Source organism: Balearica regulorum, chromosome 3 (assembly GCF_011004875.1).
Source record: "Balearica regulorum gibbericeps isolate bBalReg1 chromosome 3, bBalReg1.pri, whole genome shotgun sequence".
Taxonomy (NCBI): domain Eukaryota; kingdom Metazoa; phylum Chordata; class Aves; order Gruiformes; family Gruidae; genus Balearica; species Balearica regulorum.
The window spans coordinates 117,810,543-117,829,516 of record NC_046186.1 but is presented as its reverse complement, the minus strand read 5'-3'; the positions used below and the strand labels follow the sequence as shown (position 1 = coordinate 117,829,516).

Here is an 18,974-nt window from a genome sequence, read left to right as displayed (position 1 = left end):
TGATTGGATGCAGTATTGCCAGTTGTAACTGTTCTGAATATTTGGGTGCACGGATCACTTCAAAAGCTCAAGCAAGTGTTCTGTTCAGGTGATGGAAGACCTAGAAAGGTATTTTAGGTTAAGAGAATAATGAAATGTACTTAAAATATTACTATATTTTTGGTGAATCTGGCAGCAGCTGTTGCATGCAGTTGCCTGGGAGGATTGCTATCAGACCCTTGAAGATTGATGTTTGAGAGGAAGCAGTTGCACTGTGTGTTCACGCTTGTCATGTTGCACCATTCCTCACTTCTCGAACGCTTTCTCTGTGAGGCCTCTAACTACCCTTTCAGAGAAGTAATGGGATAGAGTTAGCATGATTCCCTTTAGAAGTAGTTCGGGCAAGTATTAGAGGAGCTGATGTTTAGGCAAGAAACTACAAGGAAGAATGTTTTGCGTTGTAGCTATGTTGCAAGTGTTGAGGTTTTTTCTGTTTCCAACGTGATTTGATCAGTGGTGGTGGGAGGAAGGATGCTGGAGGCTGGAGCCTTTCCTCTGTGACCATAGCTCCATGCAGTCCTTTCCTGTGTGGTGCGGGCTCTGCTGTAGCTGCAGAGCATCTGTTTCTCCAGTTTGTCTTCTGCAACAATTGAGATCTGACTTAGAACTGTTCTTTGCACAAAGTGTTGCACCTTCAGGGAAGCATGATTGCTTTTTTATAAAATCTTGGTATACTTTGTAGTTCTGGCCACTCAATTTCTGAGCAAGTGCTATGTTTCAGTGCATCTCTAAGCATAAAACTAGCTGCATAAATCATCTTTTTTGCACAAGACCTGGAAAATCTTTCATCTTCTGCTCCCAGAGTACATTGCAAGGTGATGCCCCTTCCAGTGTCATCTTGTTTACTGTCATATCTCCATATATGTATTTTTTCATTCTTTTTAGTTATTTTTTTGTGTGTGTGATTTCACAAGTATTCTAATACTTGCAAGCAAAAATCATTTGAATGTGTTTGTAAGGGAGCAAAAGTGACTGCTATTCCATCATGAACCTTATGTTTTTCCTTCTGCGGTCATAATTTTATAGGTGTTAATTATGCTGGCCTTGCATCCTACTACTCTGTGTACAGGAGACTACCGCTGCTCTTCACCTTTATTCACTTAGAACGGTTTGTGTGGAGCTGCCATTAGACACTACATACCGGACGGTGGAGGAAGGAGTAATGGGCTGGAAGATGAGAGAATGTGGTGAAGTCACCTGTAATACGAGGGCGATGCTAGAAATTGCGTGATGCTCTTTCTTTAAAAGAGACTGTGAGGGTTTTGGTGGCAGTTGACAGTTCCCTCTGTTCTTGTGGACTGAAAGCTGGTACAGCCAGCAGCTCTTCAGGCCTCCTCGTGAATCAAGAAGTTTTCTGGTTTGGGGAATTTCCAAACTTGCTCTTGGTCACTTTTAAGGATTGATCCAGACCAGTCTTCCGAAGCCTGACAGCTGTGATGTGAATCGTTTACAGTGCAGTAACTTGGTAGTTGTTCCTTTTCTGCTTGTGCGCGCATCTATGTTAATTAAAATACTCCCCCCTACAAGTCTTGCCTCGTGTATGTTAGGACAAGATTTAGGGAAGTTATATGAATTCTAGATGTCTTCTCCAAGGCGTAAAGAGGACTTTTTAAGTCAGTCTGTGGCACTCTGTGTTGTTCAGCGTCTTGCATCTGCAAATGCTCAACTGAGTTCAGCTATGTAAATAAAAGTGAAACATCGCTGTCCTGGCATAACCCCTGTTTTGTTCTCCACTGTGTCTAAATGTGGAAAGGATTTTGCCTATACAAGGATGCAGTGCTTGAACCTTTTAGACTTCAAATTCAAATTGCTGACTGGCAAAGCCCTTTTACTGGTTTTCAGCTCCCTAATGGTTTGTTTACTTTTGCATCTATGCATCTCCCTTCCGTAGAGGGTAACAGGGGAATCTCTGCCATGGAGAGTTTATGGTCCAGTGAAGATTACACTCGTCGGTGAGCATTTGTGAAAATGAAGAATTTGAGGATTTGCAAGGATGTAATTTCCTTTGCTGCTTACCAGGGTCTGACTTAATTTTCATTCTCAAACTTTGCTTGAGGTAAGATTAAGACTACGGACAACTACAGGAAGGCTTAAAATGTTTAAATAATACAGTTGCTGATTGAAATGTTAATGCAGAATGGCTTTGGAAAGGGATTTGGTTTCGTGAGTAGACCCTGAGGTCTTCCTCTGGTGGGGTGGAATGTCACCCTGACCCCTTCCAATTGGCCCGGCGTGTTTGTCCAGGTGTCTGCCTCTTCCATAAAAGACGGGGATTGCTGGACTCGGCACGCATTCGGCAAAGCGTTTCAGCAAAGAAAAATGACAGGACGTGTTCATTTGGTTATTCTACTCTTGTGTCTCGGGCTGATGTGTCCTCTTGTAACTGGAATTTTTATGGACAAGCTTGCCAGTAAGAAGCTGTGTGCTGATGACGACTGTGTCTGTAAGTAATTTTGCTTTTATTTTGAGGACAAAACAGTCTCAAAAATGACTGGAGTTTGGATGCGGTAGTGCAAGGGAAAACTACTCTGCTTCTTTAGGTCCACTGTATTTGCATTGGTTTCTCAACTTTAAAAGCAGAGTGGAAGGGTTTATGTGGAATGTCATATGCAGTTTTACTGCAAAAAGGGTTTTGTAAAGCACATTTTTTGCTCAGGTGGAAGGTAAGTGTAGAGAGGATTGTAACTTCCACTGTGATGAAATGGCACATTCTTAAGCTGTTAGTTTGCTTACTGGAGAACACAAAAATGAGCACGACAGTTTCTTGATGACTTTTATTAAACCTACTTTTATCTGTAGAAATAGTTTTACATGTGTGCATACAAGCACACACATATTTCTATTTCTCTCTCTCAAAGTATATATGTATTTAAATTTGTCCATTCTTTTTCTTCTTTTTTCTAGACACCATTTCCCTTGCTAGAGCAGAAGAGGATTATAATGCTCCAGACTGCCGATTCATTAATATTAAAAAAGGGCAGTTGATTTATGTTTATTCAAAACTAGTGAAAGAAAAAGACTCTGGAGAATTCTGGGCTGGAAGTGTAAGAGGAGATTCTTGTGTATATGAACAAACCCGAAGTAGATTAATACACGTTTCTGACAAGAAATGGATGCTGATGCTGAGCTATTGTGGGTTTTAAGAAGCAACTTAGTTTTCAAAGCGCATGTTTAAACTTAAACTGATTGAGGAGTCTTGAGGGGGTTAATTTTTATTTTTTAATGAAATATCTTCAATAACTATATGGTAATTATGAACTGAACCTTAACAGAAAGGCTCAACAGTTCTTTTCTGTGGCTGTTTGCTGAAACTGTGGAGGAGAAAGCTTTTATCACAGTTGGTCATAAAACTTTTAGATTTAAGGGAAGTAAAGATAAATATTAGCTGCATTTATAAAAAAAAAATCCAGATAAACTATAAGCAGCATTAATTTACTCCAAAAAACGTATGCCTGTATCAGAACTTGTAGTAATGGTTTGTTTCATGTGCCAGCTAATTGGAAACTAGGAAATCTAAAACCAGGGTAAGAAAAACTATTAGTAACTTCTTTTGACTAACTTATGACCTAGCTCAAACCAGATGAGGAGTGTTTTGAGGTACCTAATTATACATCTCCTTGCTTGAAGGTTTATGGAGAACAGTATGAAGACCATATGGGGACAGTTGGTTATTTCCCTAGCAGTTTAGTCTCAGAACAACATGTCTATCAAGAAGCAAATAAGACTGTTCCTACAACGGTAAGGAATTTGCAAAAAGCCCAGCTGGCTACATAATTATACTTGGCTGTGTAATGCTAATTTGCTGTAAAAACAAATCATAATTGTGGCAGTTGATTGTAGCATATCACAGATGCTTAGGGATTCAATCTTTGGGCTTTTATACAGGCAAATAGCCTCAATAAAATCCTTAACATAAGCTCTGATATTGCAGACATTACAAATGCTGCATTAAGGGCTTGATCCTTTTAGAGTTCCTATTGATTTGCACAGTATTCCTTCAAGGCACATAAGTTTTAGCCAAAGCTTTCTTTTTTTTTTTTTTTTCCAGAGTCTGGATATTGTGCTGCGTACTTTAGTAACGTGTACAAGTGCGCTTTCTATTAATGGTATATAGAGGTGGACATTGTCATACAGAACTTCTGATTTACTGAAAGCTTGCTTGTTTTCTCATAACAAGTTATTGGTATGTCAAAAAGCTGAATTAAAAAGCTTTCAGAAACATGTTAGTGTTCTGTAAGTAGGCTGTATTTCTGAAAGGGTGATTGTCCCTGATTATGTACAGTATTATGTACATAACTGACAGACAGTACATAACTGTCTCATACACCAGACAATTAGTGATTTTACTGAAGAACTGAAACACTTCACAGAGGAGTGGATGAGGAGGGTCCTTTCTCAGAGGCTGATATGGTTTGGCTTACAACTGACACTTCCTGGTAGCTTATTTCTATGCTTAAAAACAAATTGAATGGTAATTACCTTCATCAATATTGAATATTTAGCTATATGCTGTTTTGAAGCGTATGGCAAAATACAATCAGTGTATCAATCTTGAAATCGTATCTGGAGTCTTTAATCCTAGGTCTGGATATTACGTGAGTTTCATTAACACAGAGGAAATAAGTGAAAGGAAGAATTTGTTTCATGTTAATAGTCACTAGGGTTTGTGTTATAACATGTCAGACAAGCTTTATTTGAGGAAATGTGAATCTCGGATAAGTGATGCCTTTTATTGACACTACATTAGGTTATTCTGAATTTGGCCCAAAAGCATTGCAGCAATTCATTAGTTGCAGAACATGAAAGAATGACTAAAATACGTTTCTAAGCTCTTTTTTTTAAACAATATGACAGCCAGCCTGCTGCACAGCAAGCTGAACTGGAAGCAGAGGTAGGTTAAAGCCATGTTTTAGCCTGCAGGCTGACTCGGGGTCCAGCGCGGGCTGTTGTCAGGCTGCAATGCAGAACTTGAATTGGAAAGTAATTTTCTTTTGCAAAACTAATGACATGGACTTTCGCAGTCATTTCACCCTTACTTCACTTTCTTGCTATGCAGGAACTTTGCAGCAAAAATAAAAGGCGACACACATGCATTCTCTTCCTTGTTCTACTGCTTTCAGTCACATGTTGCAAACATGACCTTAAGGATCTGACTCTAAGTTCACATTTAAAACAGTCTACAGCACATCTTGACCCATCAATGCATGGGCATGCTGCTTGCTTTGGAAATATCCCTTAAAGGTGCTGTTTTACACAGAGCTAGTGTTGCACCCTGACATAGCTCTCTTGAAGGGGTTGCCACTGGTGTGGGAACCATCTTCTCCACCTTCCCCTTCTCCTACCCCTTGGCTGTAGTGTTTCATTTATATGAGGGGACCTGATGATACCTGAAGGTTCGTGGTTAATCAGCATGCAGTGCCTGCCCCTGATCAAAGCACTGGGTGGCACACACAAATGCCTATGTATGGAGGAACAACTGATAAGGAACTGGATAGGGAAAAGTATTATGGGGGGCCACCTCCTGCACTGGAGAGAAGCCTGAAAGAGGACATTAGCCTGGGGGCCTCTGTGTCTCTCAACCTCCTTTTATTTTATTTTTTCCCCAAAAAGTAACTTTCACTGTTGCAGTCAATGTATGCCATCAGCTACAGACCCTGCTAATAAACGTTTCTGCCTGTGAACTTCTCTCAGCATCCTTTTGTGCAGCTCTGGGTAATCCATGTCTGTTGGTTGCTGTTTGAGCAATAAATCTTAGGAGACTTCCCCCTGCCCTGTGCTGCTACTTCTGAAACATTGAATCACACTGAACACAATAGACTCAACAAAATAGACTGTGTGTACTACAAAGTGGTGTTGGATTGCCTGCCTTTCCTCGATCACTTAAAATTGGTCATTTGCTGGCTAAGATGAGAGTACTTTCATTACCAGTAAGCATCTGCTCTGAAACAGCTCCCTGTCTTCTGCTTCCAGCGGACAGCTATATGTGATACGCTGGTCTGATGTAAATGTCGTAGTTTGAGCACCACAGTGTGATAATTCCCTGCAGCAGAATTGAGATCTACATAGCCATATAAAATAACAGCAGGAAGTTAGATGAAAGCAATATGCTGTGGAAGTCTATCCCACGCTGGAAGTTTTCAAGCAAAATACTGGCATTTATTTTCTAGTCACATTTTTCCATAGCAAGTGTATTACACAGCCACAGTCTGCTTAAGGCGACCTTTTCATGTGTGATTAGGAACTGTTTAAGGATGAAGGGTTACCTGGATTTATTAGTCATATGTATGGACAAGGGAATACAAAATATAAAAGGGAGATAAAGGAATCATTTGAAATGGGGAGATAAGGTGGTATTGCCTAATTCACTTTAAAAATTTATGGCAGGAAGAAATCATCCCAATTTGCAAAAGGAGTTGAAAGACAAGGGACCTTTTTCTATTCCAGAGTTCTGTGAAGTTAGTTTATCTATAGAGAATATACTTTGAGCATATTATAGTGTATTCAGTGTTTGTATCTACTGATGTACCTTTGCGGGGTGAGAAAGGAACATTAATCCTTCAGTAATCTGGAAACGTCTTTCCTTTTAACTCTTTCTTTCAGGACATTGACTTCTTCTGTGAATAGCTGTGAAAGCTGTAATCTCTTGGCTGCTACCAGGGAAAGCTGACAGGAGGAAACATGGACACCCTTCTTGAACACGCAGCCCTTCCTGTAAAAGATGTTTGTGAAACAAATCATCTATCTTCAGAACAAGAAAGTTTTCATTTAAACGGTGTGATTTGGGATGGGGAAATAGTCCCACACAGGATTTGTTCTTTAGAAATTTTTTACCTGCGTATACTTTGTTACTAGTTAATAAAGCTAATAGCCTTTGAAATGCTGTAAATCTGCATGGTATAAATATGCTCTGTATGGCATTAGATGTGCAATCTTGACCTGCATTTTCCTGCCATAACCTTACAACTTGTATTAGATATTAAAATTACCTTCCTTGTATGAGCCATCTGTGACTCGCTGGAATAAATAATTTTTTGTTGCAAGAGCTATCCAATAACTGAGAAATCACCAGCAACTAAATACGGGCTTCAGTGTTGTGTCGAAAAGAATATCTCACCCCTTGTCTGTGCTGGTACGGGGCATGTTCAAGCTGACACCGTGCCTCAGAGCCGCGGGCTGAAACAGGAGGATGAAGTAGGGCTGAGGACGGTGTCTGACCAGGGCCTCGCTTGGCTTGGCGGGAGCACGGCGCCCCGTTGCCCCCTGACCGCTGGTACAAAAGACGTTCAGCCTCTGCCAAATGCTCACGGAATAGGCGGTACTGTCTCCGAAACTACGGCCTAAATGCGGCTCCGAGTGCCCTCTCCTGGCAGCCCGACGCCGGGTGAGGCCCCCTCGCAGAGCCTCCCGTGCCTCAGCGGGCGGAGAACCTTCCGCCAGGGCGGGATCGAGAGCGCGGCAGCCAATCGGGATCGGGCTTCCTCTGTCTTCCCCCCGGCCCCCCCAGCTCGCGGGCCTGTGAGGGAGAAGGGCCGCCTGAGGCGCGATGGCCGCCTGAGACATAATGGTCGCCAGGGCGCCGGTCCCGGGCTGGTCATAGCCAGCTCTGCCTTCCGCTGCCTCTAGCCAGAATGGAGGGGACGCGTGGGGAGCTGTTGGTCAGAGCCTCCCGAGACCCGGAGCGGGAGGTTGTGTCAGCCAGTGTTAAAGTGCTGAAGGTGGTGGTGGTATTCAGCCTCCATGCTGTCGGTTCAGCCTCAAAAAGTGAGTTCTTCAGGTAAAATTTCATGATTCTGCAGAGGTTGAATAACAGAACAGTTTAGGACTGGCAGTGCTTGCATTTGTCAAAAACCACTGGCAGGGTCGCCTGTGAGTAAGCAGTTACTTTTTAACCAACAAAGTGTAATTTTTCCCACTCAATGCAGCTTTCCAAGATGAGGTGTTTGCAATTGCATGCATTCATTTTAGATAGGCCTGTTGCTCAGTGGAAATGCATCCTACACCTAATGGGCGCAGGTTTGAAACAGTATCGTAACAGTAGGTGCTTGCAAACAACACACAAAATACATTACATTGTGCTGTGGATATCATGAATGAAAATTAGGTGAGGTTTAGCACTTGCTATTGGAAAATACGGGTTTTTCCTCAAATAATGTCCAATAATTGCTTAGTTACTAAGGTACCCAGTTCTACATGGATGTGCAAGAGGCAGATGTCGAAAGGTTTATACACATTCCTCCATAAGGTATTGTCCTTTCCTCTTCATTTACAGCATAGGAGCTCCAGGCCAGGAGAACTGGACATTCTGTGGTATAAAGCGAGCAGTGTGTTTAGTCCTTGACATTGCGCTTAATATTTAACTCATGTCCTTGTGAAGAAAAGCTTGCAGACATAACTGTTTTCAGCTCCTGTTAGCTCTTCAACCAGCTTGTATGAGCTATGGATACTTCAGCACAGTGAAACAACTAAGAGAAGAATACCGTCAGTGCAGAATGCATACAACAGGGAGTAGATATACATATATCGTGTGCTTTCTGAGCTTGCACAAAGGGCAATGTTTGCAGTATTGGTGAAACACAGCCTGCTATGACTTCTTTGGTGGTTATGGCAAGTCTGGGGCTATCGTGGCAGAATGCGGCCAGTAGGTATTTATTTCTCTTTGCCTTTTCCCTGGCTGCCATCAGAGGCCCTGTTCTGCGGTGATCTCTTCTGTGCAGAAAAGAACTCGGCAGGCTTTCAAGGGGCATCAAAGTCTGTCTTTGCTACTTGAAAATCTAAGTCTGAGGAAAGTAAGATAAGGGTTCACTTTGTGGAATTCATAAAGCATCTGGCTGTGAAGAAGCATTGTACTGGCAAAGCTACTTTTCTGCTGAATTCAGTCTCTAATATGCAACTGTTGGATGATTTCCAATCTAATGAAGCTTTATAGCACCTTTTGTCTGCACAATGTCATAAGTACTTGTTTTATACATCCACATTGTGTAAAACTGTCATCTCACAAGCACTGGTGACCTATGCTACAATCTGAACTCTAGTATGATAGATTAAATAAATTTTTAGCCTCACCATGTGACTTTTTGGCAGGATCATTTTTTTTTAGTTGTCCAAAGGAGAATTGTGACTTCATTCGTTAGTCACCAGGGACGCGATACAACAAATGCAGCAATTCCTGATCTTTATGGCCATTGCCTCTCTGAAGGCAATCATTTCTCTGTAAATGTGTCCTGGTTTCAGCTGAGAGAGAGTTAATTTTCTTCATAGTAGCTAGTATGGGGCTATGTTTTGGATTTGTGCTGGAAACAGTGTTGATAATATAGAGATGCTCTGGTTATATAGATATGTTTTTGTTGTTGTTGAGCAGTGCTTACACAGAGTCAAGGCCTTTTCTGCTTCTCACACCACCCTGCCAGCGGGATGGCTGGGGGTGCACAAGAAGTTGTGAGGGGACAGACAGGACAGCTGACCCAAACTGACCGAAGGGATATTCCATACCATATGACGTCATGCTCAGTTTATAAGGAGCTTGGAGAAGACGAAGAGGGGGGCGGTGGCGTTCAGAGTGATGGCATTTGTCTTCCCAAGTAACCGTTACGTGTGACAGAGCCCTGCTTTCCTGGAGATGGCTGAACACCTGCCCGCCGATGGGAATTGGCGAATAGATTCCTTGTTTTGCTTTGCTGTGCGTGTGGCTTTTGCTTTACCTATTAAACTGTCTTTATCTCAACCCATGAGTTTTGTCACTTTAACTTTTCCAACTCCCTCCCCCATCTCAATGCGGGGGAGTGAGTGAGTGGCTGTGTGGTGCTCAGCAGCCAGCTGGGGTAAAACCATGACAAAATGCTACACCGAGAAGGCATGTTGGGTAGATTCACTTTATAAGGGATGATGTGTGCGCTCAGAAGCGTGGAGATGTTGCAGCCTGACACGGTCTTCTCACTCTAGAGAACAGCCACAATATGCCTCAATTGTTACTATTTTCTTGCAAGTTTCACAATGCTTGATTAATATAAAATTCCCATTTCTGAGGCTTGATTATTACTTCAGAATCCCTTATTTTCAGAGGAAAGTCTAAGTTTCTACCCTTTACAAACGTAGGGAAGCATGACAACCTTAATCTTAGCAGCACTAGCACCAAAGGTAAACAAAGTGATCCCAGACTTGTACAATGAAATCTGGGGGGAGTGGGGAGGGGGGAAATGGCAGGGGAGCACAGGATGTCTGTAGAAAACTTTTGAGTGCTTGCAGTTGGCAGCACTATTAAAGTGGAGTTGACAGTTAAAGATCAATAGTTTTGACACTGAACACAGATCTGCTTTCTGCATCTCAGATTCTTAGGTGAAGCTCATTTCAGAACAACACAGCTTGCCATTCAGACCCCTAAGTGTTCATGCTGTAGCGTACCTGGCTGAAATAAACAGGAACTGACTTTCAGGAGAAGGAGAGGAGAATCAATATTATGCTAGCAGGCAGCGGAGGAGGCTTTTGATTTTCTAGTTTCTTTCTTTTTCCCCTACAGTGATTCTTGTTCTTGCAGTTTCTTTATAGAAATCACAGGAGTTTCACCATTACTGTTTTAGTAATATGTACACAATATCTTACATGCAGTGTGTGCTATTTATATGACAAGATCTTATAGTCTGTTTCTGTTCATTTTATCCCAGCATAGGGGAAATATACACACAGCTTGATGTGTATTTCAGTTTTGCCTTTAAACACGGTTGTGTAGGACTCTTGATGTGGCCTCGAACTGCACTCTTAACTTGCGATCTCATGGTATCTATTTAGCTGAAGTTAGCATTCAGTTTTCAACCTTAGGTGGGAATTCAGAAGCTTTTAAACTAAACTGTTGTGTATTTTTCAGTAAGGTTGACTTTGAAGAAGTGTAATATTCCTAAATCGTTACCCGAAGTAAAAAGCTTGCAATTAAGAAAGCCTTCCCGCTGCTGTGGGATTTGATGCTTTGTTTGCTGTGGGAGCAGCGTTGTTTGGTGAGCGCAGGGTGACATCCAGCGGCTGGCTTCTGCCTGGCCGTGGGAAAGACTCGGCTGGTTAGTAGAACCGCAGGGACACCCCAGCCGGGAGGGCCCTCTGAGGTCTCCTGCCCAAAGCAAGGTCACACTGAATCCACATCAGAGTGCTCACAGATTTGCCCAGTCTTGAAAACTTCCAAGGACTCTGGGTAACTCGTTCCTTCATTAATCTCATAGTGAAATTACTTTATCTAGAACCTGTTTTTTTCAATTTATGTCCATTGTCCCTTTTCCTCCACAGAGCACCTCAATAAAAAGCCCAGATCCATCTTCTCAGTAAACCCCTTGTAGTTAGTGGGGGGCTGCTTTTGTGTCCCCCTGAAGCTGTTTCATCCCCAAGCTCAACAAGTCCAGCTTGCACAGCCTCTCCTGTCGGGGCTGGTGCCCACCTGCCCACCTTAGTGTCTCTCTGCACAACATGCTCAAATCGCGTAGCAGCAGGCCAGGTTTCTGATTTGGTTTGTTGGCAACAATAAGGATGACTGAGTTTATGAAGGATTCACACATGCTTATCTAATTCTTACTTGTGATGGCACTAACATGTTACACTAGAGATTTTTTCCTAATTACATACACTGCTGCAAGCATCTTGTTATCTGTTCTACTAACAATAAACATGCCTCAGGGCTTATGCAAGATGACAGAGTTCACTCAGGGCTTTCCTGCAATGTGTTTCTTCCACAGAAAACGTGTTCTTGCCACCACAACTTTGTCATGCCGATGCACTCTGACAACAAGAGCGCTGTGTGTTCCTGAAGTGTGCTAGCCCTGTGGCAAAGAGACAGCACGTGAGGTGCCTGCACCCACAGTGCGGTGGTGTTACCAGCATGTTGGCCAGCTCCATACAAGAAACTGCAGGTACCGAAAACAATAGGCAGATGGTGGGTTCCAAGTTCTTTTCCATACACGGGCTGCAGTATGAGGGCTTTGGAGGATCTGCCCTGGTGCAGGGCTCATGAAGGGCTAATTGCAGCCCTGACTGGGATCCAGGGGTGGATGAGCAACAGCTGCTATAAAAATCACCACCTCGGCAATGTGTGGGGTGAGTTGGGGGTTGCAAAGAGAGACTGAGGTAGGAGGCTAGGCTGGCAGGTAGGGGAGGTGTAGAAGAGGGTGAGATGTGGTGACCTCTCATCTGAAGTGTGGTGGCTGTTCTCTGCTATTTTCTGTCACCTGGAGTAGTTTATTTGAACAGGCTGTTGTGAGAAGATACCTTTCTGATGTGAATTTGAAACCTCTCTTGACCTTAATATTTAGGAACCCTTGTTATGGAGTAGCCAGGTAAGGAAAAGAGTCACTGGAGAATATTATTGCTAACCTTGGGATCTGAGTTGATTCTTAAAATAGTGCTTGCTATTAAACTATTCCTGATTTATGTTTATTTACTGGAAATACCTGATTTAAGCTGAAAGATAGCTTCTCTTTCCTTCCTTGTCTCCGGCAAAGGAGAGATGCTTTATCTTCTGTTGTCTGACACTAAGCTGTCTGCAGGGTTTTCTTCCCTTACAGCCTCCCACTCCTGCTTCGTTTTCTTGAACTAGTGTGGTATGGCTGTGTCACCAGCCATCAGAGGTGACTGATGGGTTTGTGGAACAAAATGGCTTTCAGGTTTAGAAGTGGCTGTTTTTTCAGGGGTGGATGGATGACTAGCATTATGTCAATACAAATCACAAGGAACCAGTGTGAGGCTCATGATTGTTCTTCCTGCTCAGATGAAATTACGCTGCCAGCCCATGAAAAGTAGGAGCTCAAAATACATTGTATTAGGCAAACTGCATGAGTATTTAGTAAATAGCATTGAATATATCTACACATAATACTTAAGTTTCTCAGCATCTCTTAAATAAAGGTGTGAATGTCTCTGAAGAGTGTAAAATGCTGTTGTGGTTTAACCCAGCAGGCAGCTAAAACAACCACGCAGCTGTTGGGTCACTCCCTGCCCCCAGTGGGATGGGGGAGAGAATCGGAGAAAAAAAAAAAGGTAAAACTCATGGGCTGAGATAAAGACAGTTTAATAGGACAGAAAAGGAAGAGAATAATAATGAAAGAATGTACAAAACAAGTGATGCAGAGCACAATTGCTCACTCAGGCTGACTGATGCCCAGCTAGTTCCTGAGCAGCAGTCCTGCCCCCAGCCAGCTTCCCTCAAGTTACATACTGAGCATGACGTCATATGGTATGGAATATCCCTTTGGCCAGTTTGGGCCAGCTGTCCTGGCTGTGTGTCCCCCCCCCAGCTTCTTGTGCACCCCCAGCCTGCTCGCTGGCAGGGCAGTGTGAGAAGCTGAAAAGTACCCGACTCTGTGTAAACATTGCCTAGCAACAACCAAAAAACCAGTGTGTTATTGTCCTAAATCCAAAACACAATGTGATGCTAGCTGCTAGGAGGAAAATTAACTGTAGGCTAGCTGAAACCAGGACAAATGCAAAAGAATGCTTAGTCTTGAACAAGTACACAAACTGTAAAACATGTCTTACACGACAGTGCTGTGAGAATGCAGCTTAAGGACAGCTCTCCTGTCTATATTGTAATGCTTGTTTTCATATGTGCTATAGCAAAGGATTGCCTATGGCCAGGCCCTCAAACAGTGGCAGTGATGTTAAGATTTGTTAGAGGGTTTCACCAAAGAGATTTTTTTTTTTTTTATGATGGGGGAAATTCCCATAAAAGGAGACTGGGCTCCACCACTGTATTTTTGCCACAAAAGCGTGTAAAATCACTTGAGGGGTAGACTAAGTTTGGGTGTGTAGTACCCAGCTCTACTTGGATTATATTTTTTTTTTTCCTCCCATATGGTATACCTTTTGAACAGCAGTGCGGAAGAGAAGAGCTGCTCGTCCATCTGCTAGTAGCTGTGTTGGAGTATAGCCCACACCAGTCAGTATTCTGTTTCGAACCTACCAGTTTCATGATGTTTTGTTCGAGTCCCAGGCAGACTTTCTGGAAGCCAGAGGTGGAGAAATCCCTGTGCATGCATAATAACCCAGGAGGCTGGACACTCAGCTATAATACAGGGAAATCCTGTTTATAATTCCTGGTGGCTGAAATGCTAACTGCATCCTACCTGTCCTCACTTCTGAAGATTACTGGAGCAGTTATTGGTGACAGAAGGGGACGGTTCCCAGTTTTGGTGCAGAATAGAGAAATTCCTCAGTAAGAAAGTTTCACAGGAGAAAAACTCCTACTTCCTTCTGAGTTTTAGTGGATTTTGAACTCTGCGTCAAGTGAAATGTGCATTAGCTATTCCAATGAATGGCCAATGTAATTGCCAATGACTCTTGTTTGCTCTTCTCCTTGGGAATTGTGACATAGCTTTGTGTAAACTAAATGCAGCAAGCTTGATGCTTGGGTTCTTATTTGGGCAGTCTCCAGCACTTTGGGCTACTAAGGGTAAAATTGCTAGCACTGGTCTGATGTAGAGTCAGGCTAGTGTAATATACTGTGCAGCATGTATTGATCATGATGCCAGCCAACGCATTAAACTTCCTTGTCTCTTCTTTGATATGCAAATGGCTCTCTGCAGTATTCCACACACTGTGCCTTGAAATATCTGCAAGGAGGTGTAATAGAGAAATGATAAGCTGTCTGCTTTAAGGATATCTGTAAATATCCTCATCATTTTATGTTGCCCCTTAAAAATAATAACTGCCAGTGATTCAAAAGGCAAGGTAGCTCTGAGAAGAGGGGCGAAGTAATAATTCATGGGGAAAGTTGAGAATAAAGGACAGTAGCAGTATGTAAAACAATAGGAAAAGCAAAAGATGCAAAGTCCCTATGAGGTCTTCAATGTGTTATCTCACTACACTGTATAATGAGGAACTGTAGAGAGTTGGCAAGATTTCTTCATTTTGTCTGTAGCTCCTTCTCAAGACTGCAAGTAGAGAGGTTAAGCAATGCCTGGAGGAGTAGACCTTCCACAAGTAGCTGAGATCTGTAATTGTTTTCCAGTTCTGCAATAGACCTGTTTTTCATGTCTCTTGCTGTATAGTAGATCTGGCCTCTTATTGTCTGTTACCCTTTCCCTTTGGCATATATCTTGATAAAATTAGTATTTTAGCCTGGGTTTTGTGGGAGGAGACAGTGAGTGTTAGAACTTGGGCTCAGCTTTCAGGGGGTATGGGACACTTGGTTGCAAAGATACAACAGTAAACGTTTGAAGTAATTCACAGTCATGAGGGGCATTCTATCCACCATGGTCACAGTGTGAGAAAAGCCCTGAGAGTGCTGCTGTAACTCAAAACAAGAACGGTATTGTAGGAGTGTACTATCAGGTAAAGGCTCCTGGCTCAAATGATACCAATGGGTATGTGGACTGAAAAGAAGCAGTGAGAGACTGGGTAGAGGACTGGGGCTGAGAGATGCCTCAAAAGAGCTGAGAGAGGCAGACCTGACATGGGACGTGGCCCAAGCAGAGAGAACAAGGCACAGATGTTGCAGCTTATGCATTCAAGAACACAACCATGCTGTGTTAGATGCCAGATTCATCCCTGCACTCCCTGGACCAGAGGTGATGTCTTTGTATTTAGTAACTCTGGATGGATTCTTCTTTCACAAGTTTGCTTGGATGCTTTCTGAAGCTCATCCCAGTGACTGTAGCTTAATCTACTTAGTGTACGTGTCTAGTTCCACTTTCTGTGTTGCAAGGATACTCAACATGCATCAGACTTAGTTCGAGGTGTACACAGTGCAAAATCATGTTGTTCCAAGCTATGGATGTGGCTCCTGAAAGGTGTTTGGCTGCATGTGACATTGTACCTGGTGCAAATTAGCCCTATGTTTCAACTCAACAAACAGCTTTTGCAGCACGCCACAGTGTTGTAACTCTAATGCTTGCAGCTTGTTTTTAGCTAGCTCAAGGCTCTCCTCCTTATGCTGCTTTTTGCAGTGTAGACAGACTTGTGGATCTTGCTGTTAACTTGGAAGAAAAGGTCAGAGTGTTGTGGCCCAAGTGCCATGCTTTTCAACAGGAAAAGCTGCACGTACAGAAAAAGCCTTATGTCACTAAACCTAATCAATAGAGGGAAGACAGCAAAATCTCTGTCCCGAAGGCATTACCACCACCCCCTTCCCTGGGGGAGACATGGTCTTCTGCCAGAACAAGCTCAATATGCTTTTGTACCTTGTGGTTTGTTTGTACTGTAGAATTGTAAGCAGCTGCTACACGTTCTTAAGGGTTTGAACTGCCACCTTTTGTTCCAATTACAGAGCTCTCCTCAAAACACTGTGCTCTTTTTCTTTTGTTTTAAGGGTGAGAGGAAAGTGCAGAAGGAAGTAGCTATTCAAGGATGCTCAGAACAGCCGTGGCAGAAAATTAATAATTCTGTGGTTGAGGCTGTTAAGCTAGGTCATCCTTTATTTGCAGCATATGTGTGTGTAAAGTCATAATATGCTGCTGAGCAAATTCTTCTGTTTAACTTGTGTTTTTCACTTGTGTGGGTTAGACACACTTGGGCACTAGGAAAATATTGAGTTGTTTGGAAGCTCGTAGGATTTCTGAGTAAGCATTAGTGTGTGTTGACGCTTTCTGGAGTTGCTTCAAATTGCTTGAACGCGACCAGTTAACATAGGGAGACTTGCAGACCAGCTCTGGAGCTTTTTCAGAAAAGTGATATTGCACTAGTATCTAGCTCGTAGAGTTTATGGAGAGGAAAAAAGTGTAGCAGAAAAATGCTTATTTTGACTCTTTCTGACATGCATACTGATAACTTCCCACCCTCTACCTGTCAGCTAACTACTTCTATAACTATTGCACAAGGAGTGATGGATATGCTTCTTTAAGTGTTCCTCAGGCTGTGAATTCTGCAGCTCTACTCTGTTCTGCCTTGAGCTGATTGTGGCACTTTGGCTCTATCTGTGCTGAAACTTAAATCTGGCAGTAGCAAGGCCCCTGACTGAAGGGTGCAGGCAGCGGCTTTCCCATTCTGTTCAAATTGGTAGCTGCTGATGTCTGGTTGTGTGTGAAGAGCAGCTGGTGTGATTGGGAAGATTGGCAGCTTTGAAAGCATATCTCTCTGTGGGAGGCACAGTGCAGCACGGTTTAGGTGTCTCCGTGATGTAAAGGAGCTCCTTTACCTGTTTTTCCGTTGGTGTTGCAATGTAACTTAAAGCAGCAGAGGTCTGTGTACTTAATGCATCACACTATGGTCATCTCAGTGTGACCATCGTGAGGTTCTCCCTCGTAAACCAGCCTTGTTGGTTTCTTCATCTGCTTGCAGACACAACCTGGTCTGTTTTCTCCAACATTCTGAAATCAGCAGCTTTGAATTTTGCTCCTTTTTCAGGTAGTGGTTTGGTTGGGTTTTTCTTAAATAAAAAAGATGGAAGCTACTTATAGCCATCCATTCCCATTGATAGCTTAGGGAAGAAACATGCAAAAATCACCACCTGCTGTCTTTTGTCCAGTCTCCTGAGAGGTGGGAATTGTACCTTGCACCCCTACATTGAATCTCTGCTACTGAGATTCACAGAACCATCCTTAGTCCCCTCACCACGCGAAGAAAAGGTTTTCTTCAAGGTATAGCTTGTTCTGCACATACCATTAACGCTTTCCCTACCAACCCCTTCTTTGTCAGCATGGGTGCTGCTGGTATCCCACAGAATACAGACTGCAGAACCTACAGAAATACAATTACCCACATTTTCTAGCCCTGAAGGTATCCTTGAATAGATTTAACTTTTTCTACAGCTGGCACTTTCTCCAAACTGGAAGTGCCAAGATGGACATGTACATAAGCGGACCTCTTCTACTCATAAACCACTGCAGGGAAGAGATTATAAGTGATTGTACCACCAAACAGAAAACTAAATGCCTTTGCAGAGCTGGCTGCAAGCCCAAATATTAGCAAGCTTTGACAGGTAGTGTCAGCCACACCCTCTAATTTTTGAGGCGAATGCTTTTGTTTTAATCCTGCCAGGCACCTTTTTAAATAAATTGCTCTCTCTTGTTTCTGATCTTAACCAATGAAGGAGGAAGAACTGTTTGAAGGTAAAAGCTATTAATCCTTCAAGAGGACAAAAAGTCTGCTTCATCCATTTTTAAATGGCTCTGTTTTCTGTGTATCAGCCAGCAAGCTGAACCAGAGGAGTTAAAAAATCAGCTCCGAGAGAGAGAAAGGTGTGCAATAGGCGGTTTTTCTGTGCGGAGGCATGACTTACTCGTGATCCTCTTAGTGAGACTGCACTGTGAACTGCTAATCTGGTTCTTCAGAGACTTAACCCTGGTCTCTAAGTGTAGAGTACAGGATGTGCCCTAGGCAGCCGTTCCTCATCTCCTTTGAGGAGACCCCGTCCTGCACAAATCTCCTGCTCAGTCTTTCAGTTACTACAAAAGGTTGCAACTAATATGCAATTAGGAGAAGTTTTTTTGGTTGTTTTGGGGGCCTCAGTTTTGAGGAAAACTCAATTGAGGAAGACATTGTTGAAAAATCTTGTGATTTGTTCTGTGACACATGCTGCCACCGCTATCCAGCTGTGAACTACCTTAAGGACTTCTTTAAGTCATAGAATTAGGCTGTTAGGTCAACTGTTAAGCTCTGTTTTGCACATCTAGTGGTGTTGTCCTTCTTGTGCTGGAGAGTCGCAAAATTTATTAAACAGGCTGTTCGTTTCTCTGAATTCTTGCCATTGGTTTGACATTCCTGTTTCAGAGATCTGTCAAAGGCTGGTGATGTTAAGGGTAACTGCAGATTTCCCAGGAGATGTGCTGGCAAGAGCTGCAACAGAAGGGCCTGCAGCAGCATCCAAGCTGTGTTGGCAATCTGAATCTCACAGTGATTTGTTGATAAATGCAGCTCAAAATCTCTTCCTGGAGGTTTCCCCAGAACTTGCTTCCCACTAGGCTTATATAGTTACTAGGTTCAGTTGAATTTCATGGACCTGAAGAGACAGTTTTCTCTGAGAAATCAGA

At 42.8% G+C, this 18,974-nt stretch overlaps 1 protein-coding gene across 1 annotated transcript; it reads left to right on the top strand.

The window, feature by feature from the left end:
- The first annotated feature begins 2,321 nt into the window (after positions 1-2,321).
- OTOR (otoraplin) lies at positions 2,322-6,939 on the top strand. The gene is made up of 4 exons (XM_010306883.2): positions 2,322-2,482; positions 2,944-3,083; positions 3,667-3,777; positions 6,640-6,939. The coding sequence occupies exons 1-4, from the start codon at positions 2,359-2,361 to the stop codon at positions 6,661-6,663; spliced, it is 399 nt and encodes a 132-aa protein (XP_010305185.1). The 5' UTR covers positions 2,322-2,358; the 3' UTR covers positions 6,664-6,939.
- Positions 6,940-18,974: the final 12,035 nt, after the last annotated feature.